Here is a 12,695-nt window from a genome sequence, read left to right as displayed (position 1 = left end):
TAATCATGTATGGATGTGAGAGTTGGGCTATAAGGAAAGCTGAGCGCCGAAGAATTGAGGCTTTTGAACTGTGGTGTTGCAGAAGACTATAGAGTGTCCCTTGGACTGCAAGGAGATCAAACCAATCAATCCTAAAAGAAATCAATCTTGAGTATTCATTGGAAGGAATGACACTGATGCTGAAGCTCCAATACTCTGGGCACCTGATGTGAAGAACTGACTCATTGGAAAAGACCCTGATGCTGGGAAAGATTGAAGGCAGGAGAAGGGGATGACAGAGGATGAGATGGTTGGATGGCATCACCAACTCGATGGACATGAATTTGAGCAAGTTCCCAGAGTTGGTGATGGACAGGAAGCCTGCATGCTGCAGTCTATGGGGTCGCAAAGAGTCGGACATGACTGAACTGACAACAGTGCCCAGTGTGATCCTCCCAAAACTGCAGTTGGTAGAACAGCACAAGCTTCCCATGCATAACAGCTATGTGCAAAACACAGTTCAGCAAAGGCTGCCACAGAACAAACGTGGTCAAATAATACTGAGGAGGGGAGCTTAAAACAAAGTTAGGGCTTCTGAACCACTGCAATTCTGAGTCTTTTCTAAATACAGTGAATCTCCAAGTTGCATGTTTGAGTCGGAGGAGGGGTAGTGGTGGTGTATATTTCTCAAAATAGCTCCTGCAAGGAGAACTGGAAGGAACCACAGGTATAAATCAACACATCTCCCTGTTTTGTTTTTGTTTTTTTTAACAGTTGCAGAAACAGGCCCAGAAGGGCAAAAAGACGGGTTCAGGACCACACAGCTACTATAGGTAAGAGGAAGAGAAAGAAGTGGAACCCCAGAGGCTCATTTCAGCCCTGACACTTCCAGCGCAAACAATGCCTTCGGCTACTTGGGTCTGCCAAGTGTTGCCACCTCAAATTTTATTTTCAAACCATACTAAAGTTGAGGTTAGTTTTTCTGGGCCAAATGCCTCCTAGGCCTACAGACAGGAGTCTGTCTCAAACACCCCTCCCCCACTCCGCCCTATATATACTTTCGCTGTAAGTCCATTTTGGGCAGTGGGAGCTGGGCTGCTGCGGGGGAGATCGTTTCTTTCTTCTTTTCTTTCCTTTAGAGTTTATTTTTGGACTGTAAAATTTTTCTTGTAAACCTAACGAACCTGATCATTTTAACGCCTCCACCCTTGGGCGCTACTCCTTACCCAGAGCACACTAACCTACCCTACTTACTCCCTCCCTCGCCCAAATCCCTGCGGTTGGTCTTTACCTGGAATTGCCATGGCGTTGGTAAGAGGGGTCGCAGAACCCCTAGGCTTCTAAGTGTTCGCTCGCTTCCCGCTGGCCGCGAGGACAACACCAACGAGGGGGCCGTCTTTCTCCCACCCGCGCCGCGGCACCCGGGTTTGACAGTAACGGAAGGCCCTAAAAGCCCCTGGAGATTGCGGAACCAAGTGGCTGCTGATGCCGTTTCCGGGGGAATCGTTTTGTACACCACACACGGCGCGAACCATTACTGCCAGCTTCGAGGGGGTGAATGAGACGGGCACACGCGTGTAGTGAAGTAAACAACACCAAGACTTACGAACTGTTGTTTTTAAAATTGGAATACAAGTTAACTTAATCTATAGGAGTTTAATAGTCTCTTCTCAATTCCCTGGACGCCATTGGAATCCCCCTTTTCAGGATTAGCGGTGCTCGGGTCCGGGAGGAACATGGCGGCGTCCGTGAGGACCTAGGCTTGGGAAGAGCTAGTGTTTGGTGTGGTGCTACTGTCTTGCGGGATATTGACAGGCTGTAGCTTTCCGCGACTTCCCAATTTAAGGAACAGTGTACCGATAGGTGGCCAGCTCTAGTTACCGGCGGTTTACTCTCATCCCCATTAGGAGCGGAGTCCTGAGTACTGACCGGAATGAGCAACATTTACATCCAGGAGCCTCCCACGAACGGGAAGGTGAGTCTCACCTAGGGTACCTGGGCTCCCCAAAGCGATATCTCATTGATTAAAGGAATTCTGGGGTTGTAGGGTTGGAAGAGATTACAGAAACTTTGCCTCTGTCTCTGAGCAGGATTGCATTGAAAGCCATGTGCTGACACTTCTCAGCACATAATTGAAAAAGTCCTCAAGTGGAGATTTCTTCATCAACCAACAGTATTTCTCCATCTACCAACCTCCTGGCCCTACTGTTTTTTGTTTTGCTTCAGCCTAACTCTGCGTGCGTTTTCTAGGGTCGTAGGTAAAAAGCCAAGTATGTTTTAAAAATTGACATTCTTTTGCTAAACTTGGAGATCGCTATTTCTCCATTTGTTCTACAGTTCTTTATTGATTGAATGCCAACTAGGCACCAGGTGCGGGGAATACAAAGATAGGTGGATAAAACCTGTTGCTGCCCTAGAAGAGCTAATGGTTTTAGTTCTAGAGACAGGCAGGTAAAGAAAAACCCTATGGTATGTTTGGGAGGCGTTCTAATGGACAGAGGAGCATTTGCTATCATATTACTGAGAAGTTAGCAACTGGGAAAGTAGAGAAAGTCTTCGTGGACGAAGTATCTTTTGACCTGGGCTTTGTCAGCGAAACTGGGGAGTGGAAAGAAAAGCCAGCATTGTCCCTATTATCACAGCTTAAGTTGAGTGAAATACACATTGATGAAATAGTCATGCAAATTAGTGTATGCAAACTGTGTTAAACATTGTCCTTCTGAACAGAATTGGATGAGAAAGAATATCAGGCATAGCCCAAGTTTTCCTTCAAAACCAGTTTGGGACTTTTTATAGCATAAAACGAATTGAAGCTTCAAAATTCTGTACCATAGACAGCTTGGCAAGAATTTTGCGTGGAGAACTCAGACCAGTGCTATGTGACAACCTAGAGGGGTGGGAAGTGGTGGAAGGTGGGAAGTTCAAGAGGGAGGGCACACCTGTATACCCATGATTGATTCATGTTGATGTATGGCAGAAGCCAACACAATATTGTAAGGCAGTTATCCTCCAATTAAAAATTAAAAGAAAATAATTTTGGCCTGGAAAGAATTTAAAGCAGATGTAGTAAGTTTGCTCAATGAATGTTTGTTTAGTGGTCTGTACTAAAAGGATTCAGAGATATTCCAAATAAATGGGACAAAATTTCTCTCTACAAAGAGTAGTATCAACTTAGAAAGTACCCCTTGACAGAAATTTCCTTATCTACTGAAAATGAAATGTCCATGTATTATGATGATTTAATCTACATTTTATATTAACCCATATGTTTTATTCTTAAGAAACATTATCACAGTATTGTCTTACTTGTAAGCATTAAGAAAAAGAGCCACTGATACATGATAGAGTTCAGTTCAGTTCAGTTCAGTCGCTCAGTCGTGTCTAACTCTTTGCCACCCCATGAATCGAAGCACGCCAGCCCTCCCTGACCATCACCAACTCCCGGAGTTCATTCAGACTCACGTCCATTGAGTCAGTGATGCCATCCAGCCATCTCATCCTCTGTCATCCCCTTCTCCTCCTGCCCCCAATCCCTCCCAGCATCAGAGTCTTTTCCAATGAGTCAACTCTTCGCATGAGGTGGCCAAAGTACTGAAGTTTCAGCTTTAGCATCATTCCTTCCAAAGAACATCCAGGACTGATCTTCAGAATGGACTGGTTGGATCTCCTTGCAGTCCAAGGGACTCTCAAAAGTCTTCTCCAACACCACAATTCAAAAGCATCAGTTCTTCGATGCTCAGCTTTCTTCACAGTCCAACTCTTACATCCATACATGACCACAGGAAAAACCATAGCCTTGACTAGAGGGACCTTTGTTGGCAAAGTAATGTCTCTGCTTTTGAATATGCTATCTAGGTTGGTCATAACTTTCCTTCCAAGGAGTAAGCGTCTTTTAATTTCATGGCTGCAACACCATCTGCAGTGATTTTGGAGCCCCAAAAAATAAAGTTTGACACTGTTTCCACCATTTCCCCATCTATTTCTCTTGAAGTGATGACACATGACAGAGTAGTTATGGCCAAATGGAATGCATGGCCGAAGGAGGAGCAGTGTACCTTCTTTTTTAATTCAGTAGCTTACCAATGAAAAGATTAAGAAAACCTGGTTAGAAAAGTGACCCAACCATAATGTGATTTTACTGTATAAACTTACTTTTATAAGTTTCCTGTTGTCAAAAATTTTTATAAAAATAATAATTACAGTAATTATAGCGACCATATTTTGAGCATTTACTCTATCAGATACTGTTCTAAGCAGTCTGTGTATAATAACTCATTTTGTCCTCACAACAAACCTATGAAGATATTACTATCCCTATTTTTATTTTTTATTGAAGTATGGTATATGTGATATACATTATTAGTTTCATGTGTGCAACATGATTTAACATTTGAAACATTACAAAATGGTCACCACAGTAAGTCTAGTTATCACTTGTCAGCATACAAAGTTAATGCTATTTTATTGACTATTGTCTGTGCTGTACTTTTCATCCCCGTGACTTACTTACTTATGCAACTGGGTGTTTGTACCTCTTGATTCCCTTCCCCTATTCTACCCCTCACCTCCCACCCATTTTCACTGTTTCTTACCTCTGGCAACCACCAGACTATTTTCTGTATCTAAGAGTCTGGGTTTTATTTGTTTCTGTTTCAGAGTCCACATGCAAATGGAATCATGTGGTATTTATCTTTCTATGTCAGACTGAGTTCATTTAGCATAATACTCTTAAAGCTCCATCCATGTTGTAGCACATGAATATTACTTTCTTTTTTATGGCTGAGTAGTATTCTGGTGTGTGTCTTCTTTATACTTATCCATCAGTGGACACTTAAGTTGTTTCCATATGTTCAGTTCAGTCACTCAGTCATGTCAGACTCTTTGCGACCCCATGGACTGCAGTATGCCAGGCTTCCGTGTCCATCACCAACTCCAGGAGCTTGCTCAAACTCATGTCCATCGAGTCGGTGATGCCATCCAACCATCTCATCCTCTGTCATCCCCTTCTCCCGCCTTCAGTCTTTTCCCAGCATCAGGGTCTTTTCCACTGAGTCAGTTCTTCACATCAGGTGGCCAAAGTATCGGAGCTTCAGCTTCAGCATCAGTCCTTCAAATGAATATTCAGGACTGATTTCCTTTAGGACTGACTGCTTTGATCTCCTTGCAGTCCAAGGGACTCTCAACAGTCTTCTCCAACACCACAGTTCGAAAACATCAATTCTTTGGCACTCAGCTTTGTTTATATTCCAACTCTCACATCCATATGTGACTACTGGCAGAACCATAGCTTTGACTAGATGAACCTTTGTTGGCAAAGTAGTGTCTCTGCTTTTTAATATGCTGTCTAGGTTGATCATAGCTTTTCTCCCAAGGAGCAGGCATCTTTTAATTTCATGGCTGCAGTCACCATCTGCAGTGATTTTGGAGCCCAATGAAAACCGTCTGTCGCTATTTCCATTGTTTCCCCATCAATTTGCCAGAAAGTGATGGGACCAGATGCCATGATCTTCTTTTTTTGAATGTTGAGTTTTAAGCCAGCGTTTTCACTCTCCTGTTTCACTATCATCAAGAGGTTCTTTAGTTCTTCTTCACTTTCTGCCATAAGGGTGGTGTCATCTGCATATCTGAGGTCATTGTTACTTCTCCTGGCAGTCTTGATGTGTGTGATCCACACAGTCAAAGGCTTTAGCATAATCAACGAAGCAGAAGTAGGTGTTTTTCTGGAACTCTCTTGCTTTTTCGATGATCCAGTGGATGTTGGCAATTCAATATCTAGTTCCTGTGCCTTTTCTAAATCCAGCTTGACCATCTGGAAATTCTTGATTCACTCACTGTTGAAGTCTGGCTTGGAGAATTTTGAGCATCACTTTGCAAATTCATTTGCTAGCTTTTGTAAATAATGCTGCAGTGAACGGAGGGGTGCATATATCTTTTCTAGTTAGTGTCTTCTTTTTCTTTGGATAAATATTCAAAAGTAGAATTGCTGGTTAGCATGGTAGTTCATTTTTAATTTTTTGAGTAACCTCCACAGTGTTTTCCATAGTGGCTGTGCCAATTTATATTCCTACCAACAGTTCACAGATGTTCCCTTCTTCCGTATCTTTGCTAATGCTTGTTATTTCTTATCTTTTTAATAATAACTATTCTGTTGGGTGTGAGGTGATACCTCACTGTGGTTTTGATTTGCATTTACCTTATGATTAGTGATTTTGAGCATCTTTTCATGTGCCTGTTGCTCATCTGTACGTCTTCTTTGGAAAAAATGTGTATTCAGATCCTTATATGTGGTTTTTAAACAGTTTTTTTGTTACATATGTTAATAAGTTCTCTTTATATTTTGGAGATTAACCCTTTATCAGATATATGATGTGCAAATATCTTCTCCCAATTCAGTAGGTTATGTTTTCATTTTGTTGATGGTTTCCTTTACTGTGCAGAAGCTTGTTTGTTCATATTGTCCCATTTGATTATTTTTACCTTTTTTGCCCTTGGATTTGAAATCTGATCAAAAAAAAAAAGCAGTTTGCTAAGACCAGTACCAAAGGCTCTTCAGTTCAGTTCAGTTCAGTTCAGTCGCTCAGTCGTGTCTGACTCTTTGCCACCCCATGAATCGCAGCACGCCAGGCCTCCCTGTCCATCACCAACTCCCGGAGTTCACTCAAACTCACATCCATCGAGTCGGTGATGCCATCCAGCCATCTCATCCTCTGTCATCCCCTTCTCCTCCTGCCCCCAATCCCTCCCAGCATCAGAGTCTTTTCCAATGAGTCAACTCTTCGCGTGAGGTGGCCAAAGTACTGAAGTTTCAGCTTTAGCATCATTCCTTCCAAAGAACATCCAGGACTGATCTCCTTCAGAATGGACTGGTTGGATCTCCTTGCAGTCCAAGGGACTCTCAAGAGTCTTCTCCAACACCACAGTTTAAAAGCATCAATTCTTTGGCACTCAGCTTTCTTCACAGTCCAACTCTCACATCCATACATGACCACTGGAAAAACCATAGCCTTGACTAGAGGGACCTTTGTTGGCAAAGTAATGTCTCTGCTTTTGAATATGCTATCTAGGTTGGTCATAACTTTTCTTCCAAGGAGTAAGCATCTTACTGCATCTCTTTTATTCTGGAATGTTTATGGTTTCAGATTTTGCATTCAAGTCTTGAGTCCATTTTGAGTTTATTTTTATATATAGTGTATGATAGTGGTCCAGTTTCACTCTTTTACTTGCAGCTGTTCAGTTTTCCCAGGATAGATTTTTGAAGAGAGTATCCTATCCTCATTATGCATTTTTGCCTCCATGGTAAACTAATTAACCATGAAAGTGTGGTCTTATTTCTGAGCTTTCTGTTCTGTTCCATTGATCTATGCCTCTGTTTTGTATACCAATACCATTCTGTTTTGATTGCTATAGTTTTGTAGTATAATTTGAAATCAGGGAGCATGATACCTCTGGGTTTGTTATTCTTTCTCAAGGCTTTTTTGTCCATTTGGGGTCTTTGGTGGTTCCATACAAATTTTAGGATTATTTGTTCTAGTTCTGTGAAAAATGCCATTGGAGTTTTGATAGGGATTACACTAAATGTTGGAGAAGGAAATGGCACCCCACTCCAGTACTCTTGCCTGGAAAATCCCATGGACGGAGGAGCCTGGTAGGGTGCAGTCTATGGGGTCGCTAAGAGTTGGAGACGACTGAGCGACTTCACTTTGACTTTTCACTTTTATGCATTGGAGGAAATGGCAACCCACTCCAGTACTCTTGCCTGGAAAATCCCATGGACGCAGGAGCCTGGTAGGCTGCAGTCCATGGGGTCGCTAAGCGTCGGACACGACTGAAGCAACTGCACTTTCACTTCACTTTCACACTAAATGTATAGATTATTTGGGTAGTATGAGCTTTTTTTTTTTCCTTTTACTTTCTGGCCTTTATCTTTGTTGTTGTTTTTGTTATTTTTTTCTAATTAATTAATTAATTTTAATTGGAGGCTAATTACTTTACCATAATGTAGTGGCTTTTGCCATACATCGACATGAATCAGCCTCAGGTACACATGTGTTCCCCATCCAGAACCCCTGTCCCACCTCCCTCCCCATCCCATCCCCCAGGGTCATCCCAGGGCACCAGCCCTGAGCACCCTGTCTCATGCATCGAACCTGGACTGGCGATCCACTTCACATAATATACATCTTTCAATGCTACCCTCTCAAATCATCCCACCCTCGCCTTCTCCCACAGAGTCCAAAAGACTGTTCTTTACATCTGTGTCGCTTTTGCTATCTTGCATATAGGGTCATCGATACCATCTTTCTAAATTCCATATATATGTGTCAACATACTATATTTGTGTTTTTCTTTCTGACTTACTTCACTCTATAATAGGTTCCAGTTTCATCCACCTCATTAGAACTGATTCCAATGCATTCTTTTTAATGGCTGAGTAATATTCCATTGTGTATATGTAGCTTTCTTATCCATTTGTCTGCTGACCATCTAGGTTGCTTCCATGTCCTGGCTATTGTAAACAGGGCTGCAATGAACATTGGGGTACGTGTGTCTCTTTCAATTCTGGTTTCCTCAGTGTGTATGCCCAGCAGTGGGATTGCTGGGTCGTATGGCAGTTCTACTTCCAGTTTTTTAAGGAATCTCCTTAAAAACTGTTCTTCATAGTGGCTGTACTAGTTTGCATTCCCACCAACAGTTTAAGAGGGTTCCCTTTTCTCCACACCCTCTCCAGCATTTATTGCTTATAGATTTTTTGATAGCAGCCATTCTAACCATTGTGAGATGGTACCTCATTGTGGTTTTGATTTGCATTTCTCTGATAATGAGTGATGTTGAGCATCTTTTCATGTGTTTGTTAGCCATCTATATGTCTTCTTTGGAGAACTGTCTGCTTAGTTCTTTGGCCCATTTTTTGATTGGGTTGTTTATTTTTCTGGAATTGAGCTGCAGGAGCTGCTTGTATATTTTTGAGATTAATTCTTTGTCAGTTGCTTCTTTTGCCAGTATTTTCTACCATTCTGAAGGCTGTCTTTTCATCTTGCTTATAGTTTCCTTTGTTGTGCAAAAGCTTTTAAGTTTAATTAGGTCCCATTTGTTTATTTTTTGCTTTTATTTCCATTACTCTGGGAGGTGGGTCATGGAGGATCCTGCTGTGATTTATGTCAGAGAGTGTTTTGCCTATATTTTTGTCTAGGAGTTTTATATTTTCTGGTCTTACACTTAGGTCTTTAATCCATTTTGAGTTTATTTTTGTGTATGGTGTTAGAGAGTGTTCTAGTTTCATTCCTTTACAAGTGGTTGACCAGTTTTCCCAGCACCACTTGTTAAAGAGATTGTCTTTCCTCCATTGTATATTCTTGCCTCCTTTGTCAAAGATAAGGTGTCCATAGGTGCGTGGATTTATCTCTGGGCTTTCTATTTTATTCCGTTGATCTGTATTTCTGTCTTTGTGCCAGTACCATACTGTTTGATGACTGTAGCTTTGTAGTATAGTCTGAAGTCAGGCAGGTTTATTCCTCCAGTTCCATTCTTCTTTCTCAAGATAGCTTTGGCTATTCGAGGTTTTTTGTATTTCCATACAAATTGTGAAATTATTTGTTTTAGTTCCGTGAAAAGTACCATTGGTAGCTTGATAGGGATTGCATTGAATCTATAGATTGCTTTGGGTAATATACTCATTTTCTCTATATTGATTTTTCTGATCCATGAATATGGTATATTTCTCTATCTTTGTGATCTTTGATTTCTTCCACCAGTGTTTTATAGTTTTATATATATAGGTCTTTTGTTTCTTTAGGTAGATTTATTCCTAAGTATTTTATTCTTTTTGTTGCAATGGTGAATGGAATTGTTTCCTTAATTTCTTTCTGTTTTCTCCTTGTAAATGTATAGGAATGCAAGGGATCTCTATGTGTTAATTTATATCCTGCAACTTTACTATATTCATTGATTAGCTCTAGTAATTTCTTATTTTGTGGTGTCTTTGGTTTTGGTATCAGGGTAATGCTAGCTTTGTAAAATGAGTTTAAAAAGGATAGATATTTAATCTTTGAATGTTTAGAAGAATTCATCAGTGAAGCCATCTGATCCTGTGCTTTTGTTTGTTGGCAGTTTTTGATTACTGATTCGATCTCCTTACTAGTAATCTGTCTATTTAGATTTTCTATTTTTTCATGATTCAGTCATGGAAGATTGTATGTTTTTAGGAATTTATCCATTTTTTTTCTAGGTTGTCCAATTTGTTGGCATGTAATTGTTCAGAGTATCTCTTTGCTTCTTTGTGTTTGTATGGTATCAGTTGTAATTTCTGTTTCATTTCTGATTTTATTTATTTGAGCTCTCTTTCTTTGTGAGTGTGGCCAAAGTTTTGTCAGTTTTTTTTCTCTTTTTAAAGAGCTAGCCATTAGCTTCACTGATCTTTTCTATTGTTTTTTAGTCTCTTTCATTTATTTATACTGTGTTCTTTATTATTTCCTTTCTTCTAACTTTGACTTCATTTGTTCATCTTTTTCTAGTTCATCTAGGTATAAAGTTAGATTGTTTTGGATTGTTTTGTTTCTTGAGTTTGGCCCATATTGCTATGACCTTCTCTCTTAAAAACACTTTCCTTGTACCCCATAAGGTTTGATATGTGGTATTTTTGTCCCTAGGTATTTTTTTTTTCCTTTGATTTCTTCAGTGATCCATTTTGGTTGTTCAGTTATTCTTTTTTTTTTTTTTAAATTGAAGTATAGTTGATGTACAGTGTTGTGTTAGCTTCAGGTATACAGCAAAGTGATGCACTTATACATATAAGAGCAAGCCTCTTAGCATTTTTCCAACAGCATTTGTTCACTTTGTGTCTTTGGGTCACATTTGGGTAATACTTGCAACATTTTAAGCCCCCCACCAGTGAAAAGATTATGATTCGCTAAAGGCTTACATGTAGATTGGCAGTTTTTAATAGTAAAGTATTTTAAAATTAAGGTTTATGCTTTGTCTTTTCAGACATAATGCTGTTGCATACAGTATAGAGTAAACATAACTTCTGTGTGCACTGAGAAACCAAAAACTTTATGTGACTCACTTTTTTGCAATATTCACTTTGTTGTAGTGGTGGGAAACCAAACCTGTGATGTCTCAGAGGTAGTCTGAATTTGGCAATAAGGAGTTCATGATCTGAGCCACAGTCAGCTCCCGGTCTTGTTTTTGCTGACTGTATAGAGTTTCTCCATCTTTGACTGCAAAGATGCGATCAATCTGATTTCGATGTTGACCATCTGGTGGTGTCCATGTGCTTTAAGGGTTAAGGAAACCATTTTAAAATCTACTACAGTATAGATATTGTCTCCTCCTCCACCCCCAGGTGCATAATTATAAGAGAACTATATAGCCAGTAAAAGCCCAAAAAGATACAATACATTCATCAATGTTATATAAATTATGGCAGTGTAATTTGGGCTTCTGAAGCAGAAACTGAAAGGCAGTTGTAGCAAAAGTGATGGTGATGGTCATATGTCATGGACCATTAATCAGTGATTGACAGTGGACTCTGTTCTGCTGAGGGCTGGGTGTGTGGGGGAAGTGATACTAGAGCAGTTGGATTCAGCTGTGCCAGGGTGTTCAGATTTAGAGCTTTCTGTTCTTTTTGGTTGTTTGTAATTATTAATAAGACTGTTATAAGCTGTTTCTACCTGTGGACTCAGTAGGGATTTTGGTTCCTGCAAGTGGGCTGCTTGCACCAAGGAGTAACTGCCTTCATGAGCTGTGGAAAGGAGACTATCAACAGATTTCATTTACTGTCGATAGTAATTTTAAGGGGCTTCCCTGGTGGCTCAGTGGTAAAGAATCCACCTGCCAGTGTAGTAGACACAGGAGATACAGGTTTGGTCCCTAATATACAACCCAGAATTGGATTAAGAATGTTCCTTTGTAAATTAGAAATGGCATGATTGTGAGTGAAGAGGTCAACTGTTCATATGTTAAAAAATAATTGTAAAATCGTCTTATAGTACTGTAGTTTCATGGGATCATTGTTCTTTAATGTCTTAATTTGCTTTACCAATTTTATTGGAAGAAATGATATGGAAAACTTTTAAAATTAAAGCAAGTTTACAGCATTGATTTTTAAATGAATGCAGTTGTTTCTGTGATTAAAAAATATTTGTGCTAAATTTTCCATAAAGCATAAATTATTTCTGAAAATAGTATTTAAAAGATAGAAATAGAGTAACTTGTACTGATTATTTGAAGTTTTTGAGTATAACAACAGAAACCAAGCAAAGTTTCTCATGTTGGTTTTAAAATGGAAAATTCAGTAGTGAATACTTTATGTTGAGCAGCCAGTAAACTCATTATGAAGCAAAACGATAACTTAATGATTTTATGTGCTTTCTACAGGTTTTATTGAAAACTACAGCTGGAGATATTGATATAGAGTTGTGGTCAAAAGAAGCTCCTAAAGCATGCAGAAATTTCATCCAGCTTTGTTTGGAAGGTAATCATAATTCTTGAATTTTATTCTGTAAAAGAAATTTTGTTAATTTAAAAATTGCGGTGTATTTTCCCACAACATTGAAGACTCATGTTAAATAGTGGTAATGAATGATCAGCGTTGATAGAAGCAATGTGGGTTTGAGCTGTGTGTCAGGAAATTGAGAGAGGAGATAAAAATCCCTCCAACCCCCTGCCACCAGTCAGTAAATCTCTGCATCTTTAACAGAAATTTATCTCACTTCTTT

At 39.8% G+C, this 12,695-nt stretch overlaps 2 protein-coding genes across 9 annotated transcripts in view; one reads left to right on the top strand and one right to left on the bottom strand.

The window, feature by feature from the left end:
* The window catches only part of SREK1IP1 (SREK1 interacting protein 1), a 41,318-nt gene extending 39,860 nt beyond the window's left edge, over positions 1–1,458 (bottom strand). Inside the window, exon 1 of one of the 2 annotated variants that reach the window (NM_001206619.1) lies at positions 1,271–1,458. In NM_001206619.1, the coding sequence (NP_001193548.1) occupies positions 1,271–1,283 (13 nt within the window). In that variant the 5' untranslated portion in view covers positions 1,284–1,458. The remainder of the gene's footprint in view (positions 1–1,270) is intronic. The other variant, XM_005221483.5, reaches the window with a different exon arrangement.
* Positions 1,459–1,474: 16 nt separating this feature from the next.
* CWC27 (CWC27 spliceosome associated cyclophilin) overlaps positions 1,475–12,695 on the top strand; it is a 283,204-nt gene continuing 271,983 nt past the window's right edge. For 5 of the 7 annotated variants that reach the window (XR_001494446.3, XR_813683.4, XM_059878680.1 and 2 more), the window contains exons 1-2: positions 1,707–1,954; positions 12,355–12,451. Coding sequence is in view for 5 of the 7 variants with exons in the window: in XM_059878680.1 (XP_059734663.1) it covers positions 1,913–1,954; positions 12,355–12,451 (139 nt within the window). In the remaining 2 variants the exon portion in view is untranslated. 7 annotated transcript variants of the gene reach the window in all.

Source organism: Bos taurus, chromosome 20, assembly GCF_002263795.3.
Source record: "Bos taurus isolate L1 Dominette 01449 registration number 42190680 breed Hereford chromosome 20, ARS-UCD2.0, whole genome shotgun sequence".
In the NCBI taxonomy this organism is placed as follows: Eukaryota; Metazoa; Chordata; class Mammalia; order Artiodactyla; family Bovidae; genus Bos; species Bos taurus.
The sequence above is the reverse complement of the archived record's forward strand: the minus strand, read 5'-3'. Positions and strand labels throughout refer to the sequence as shown.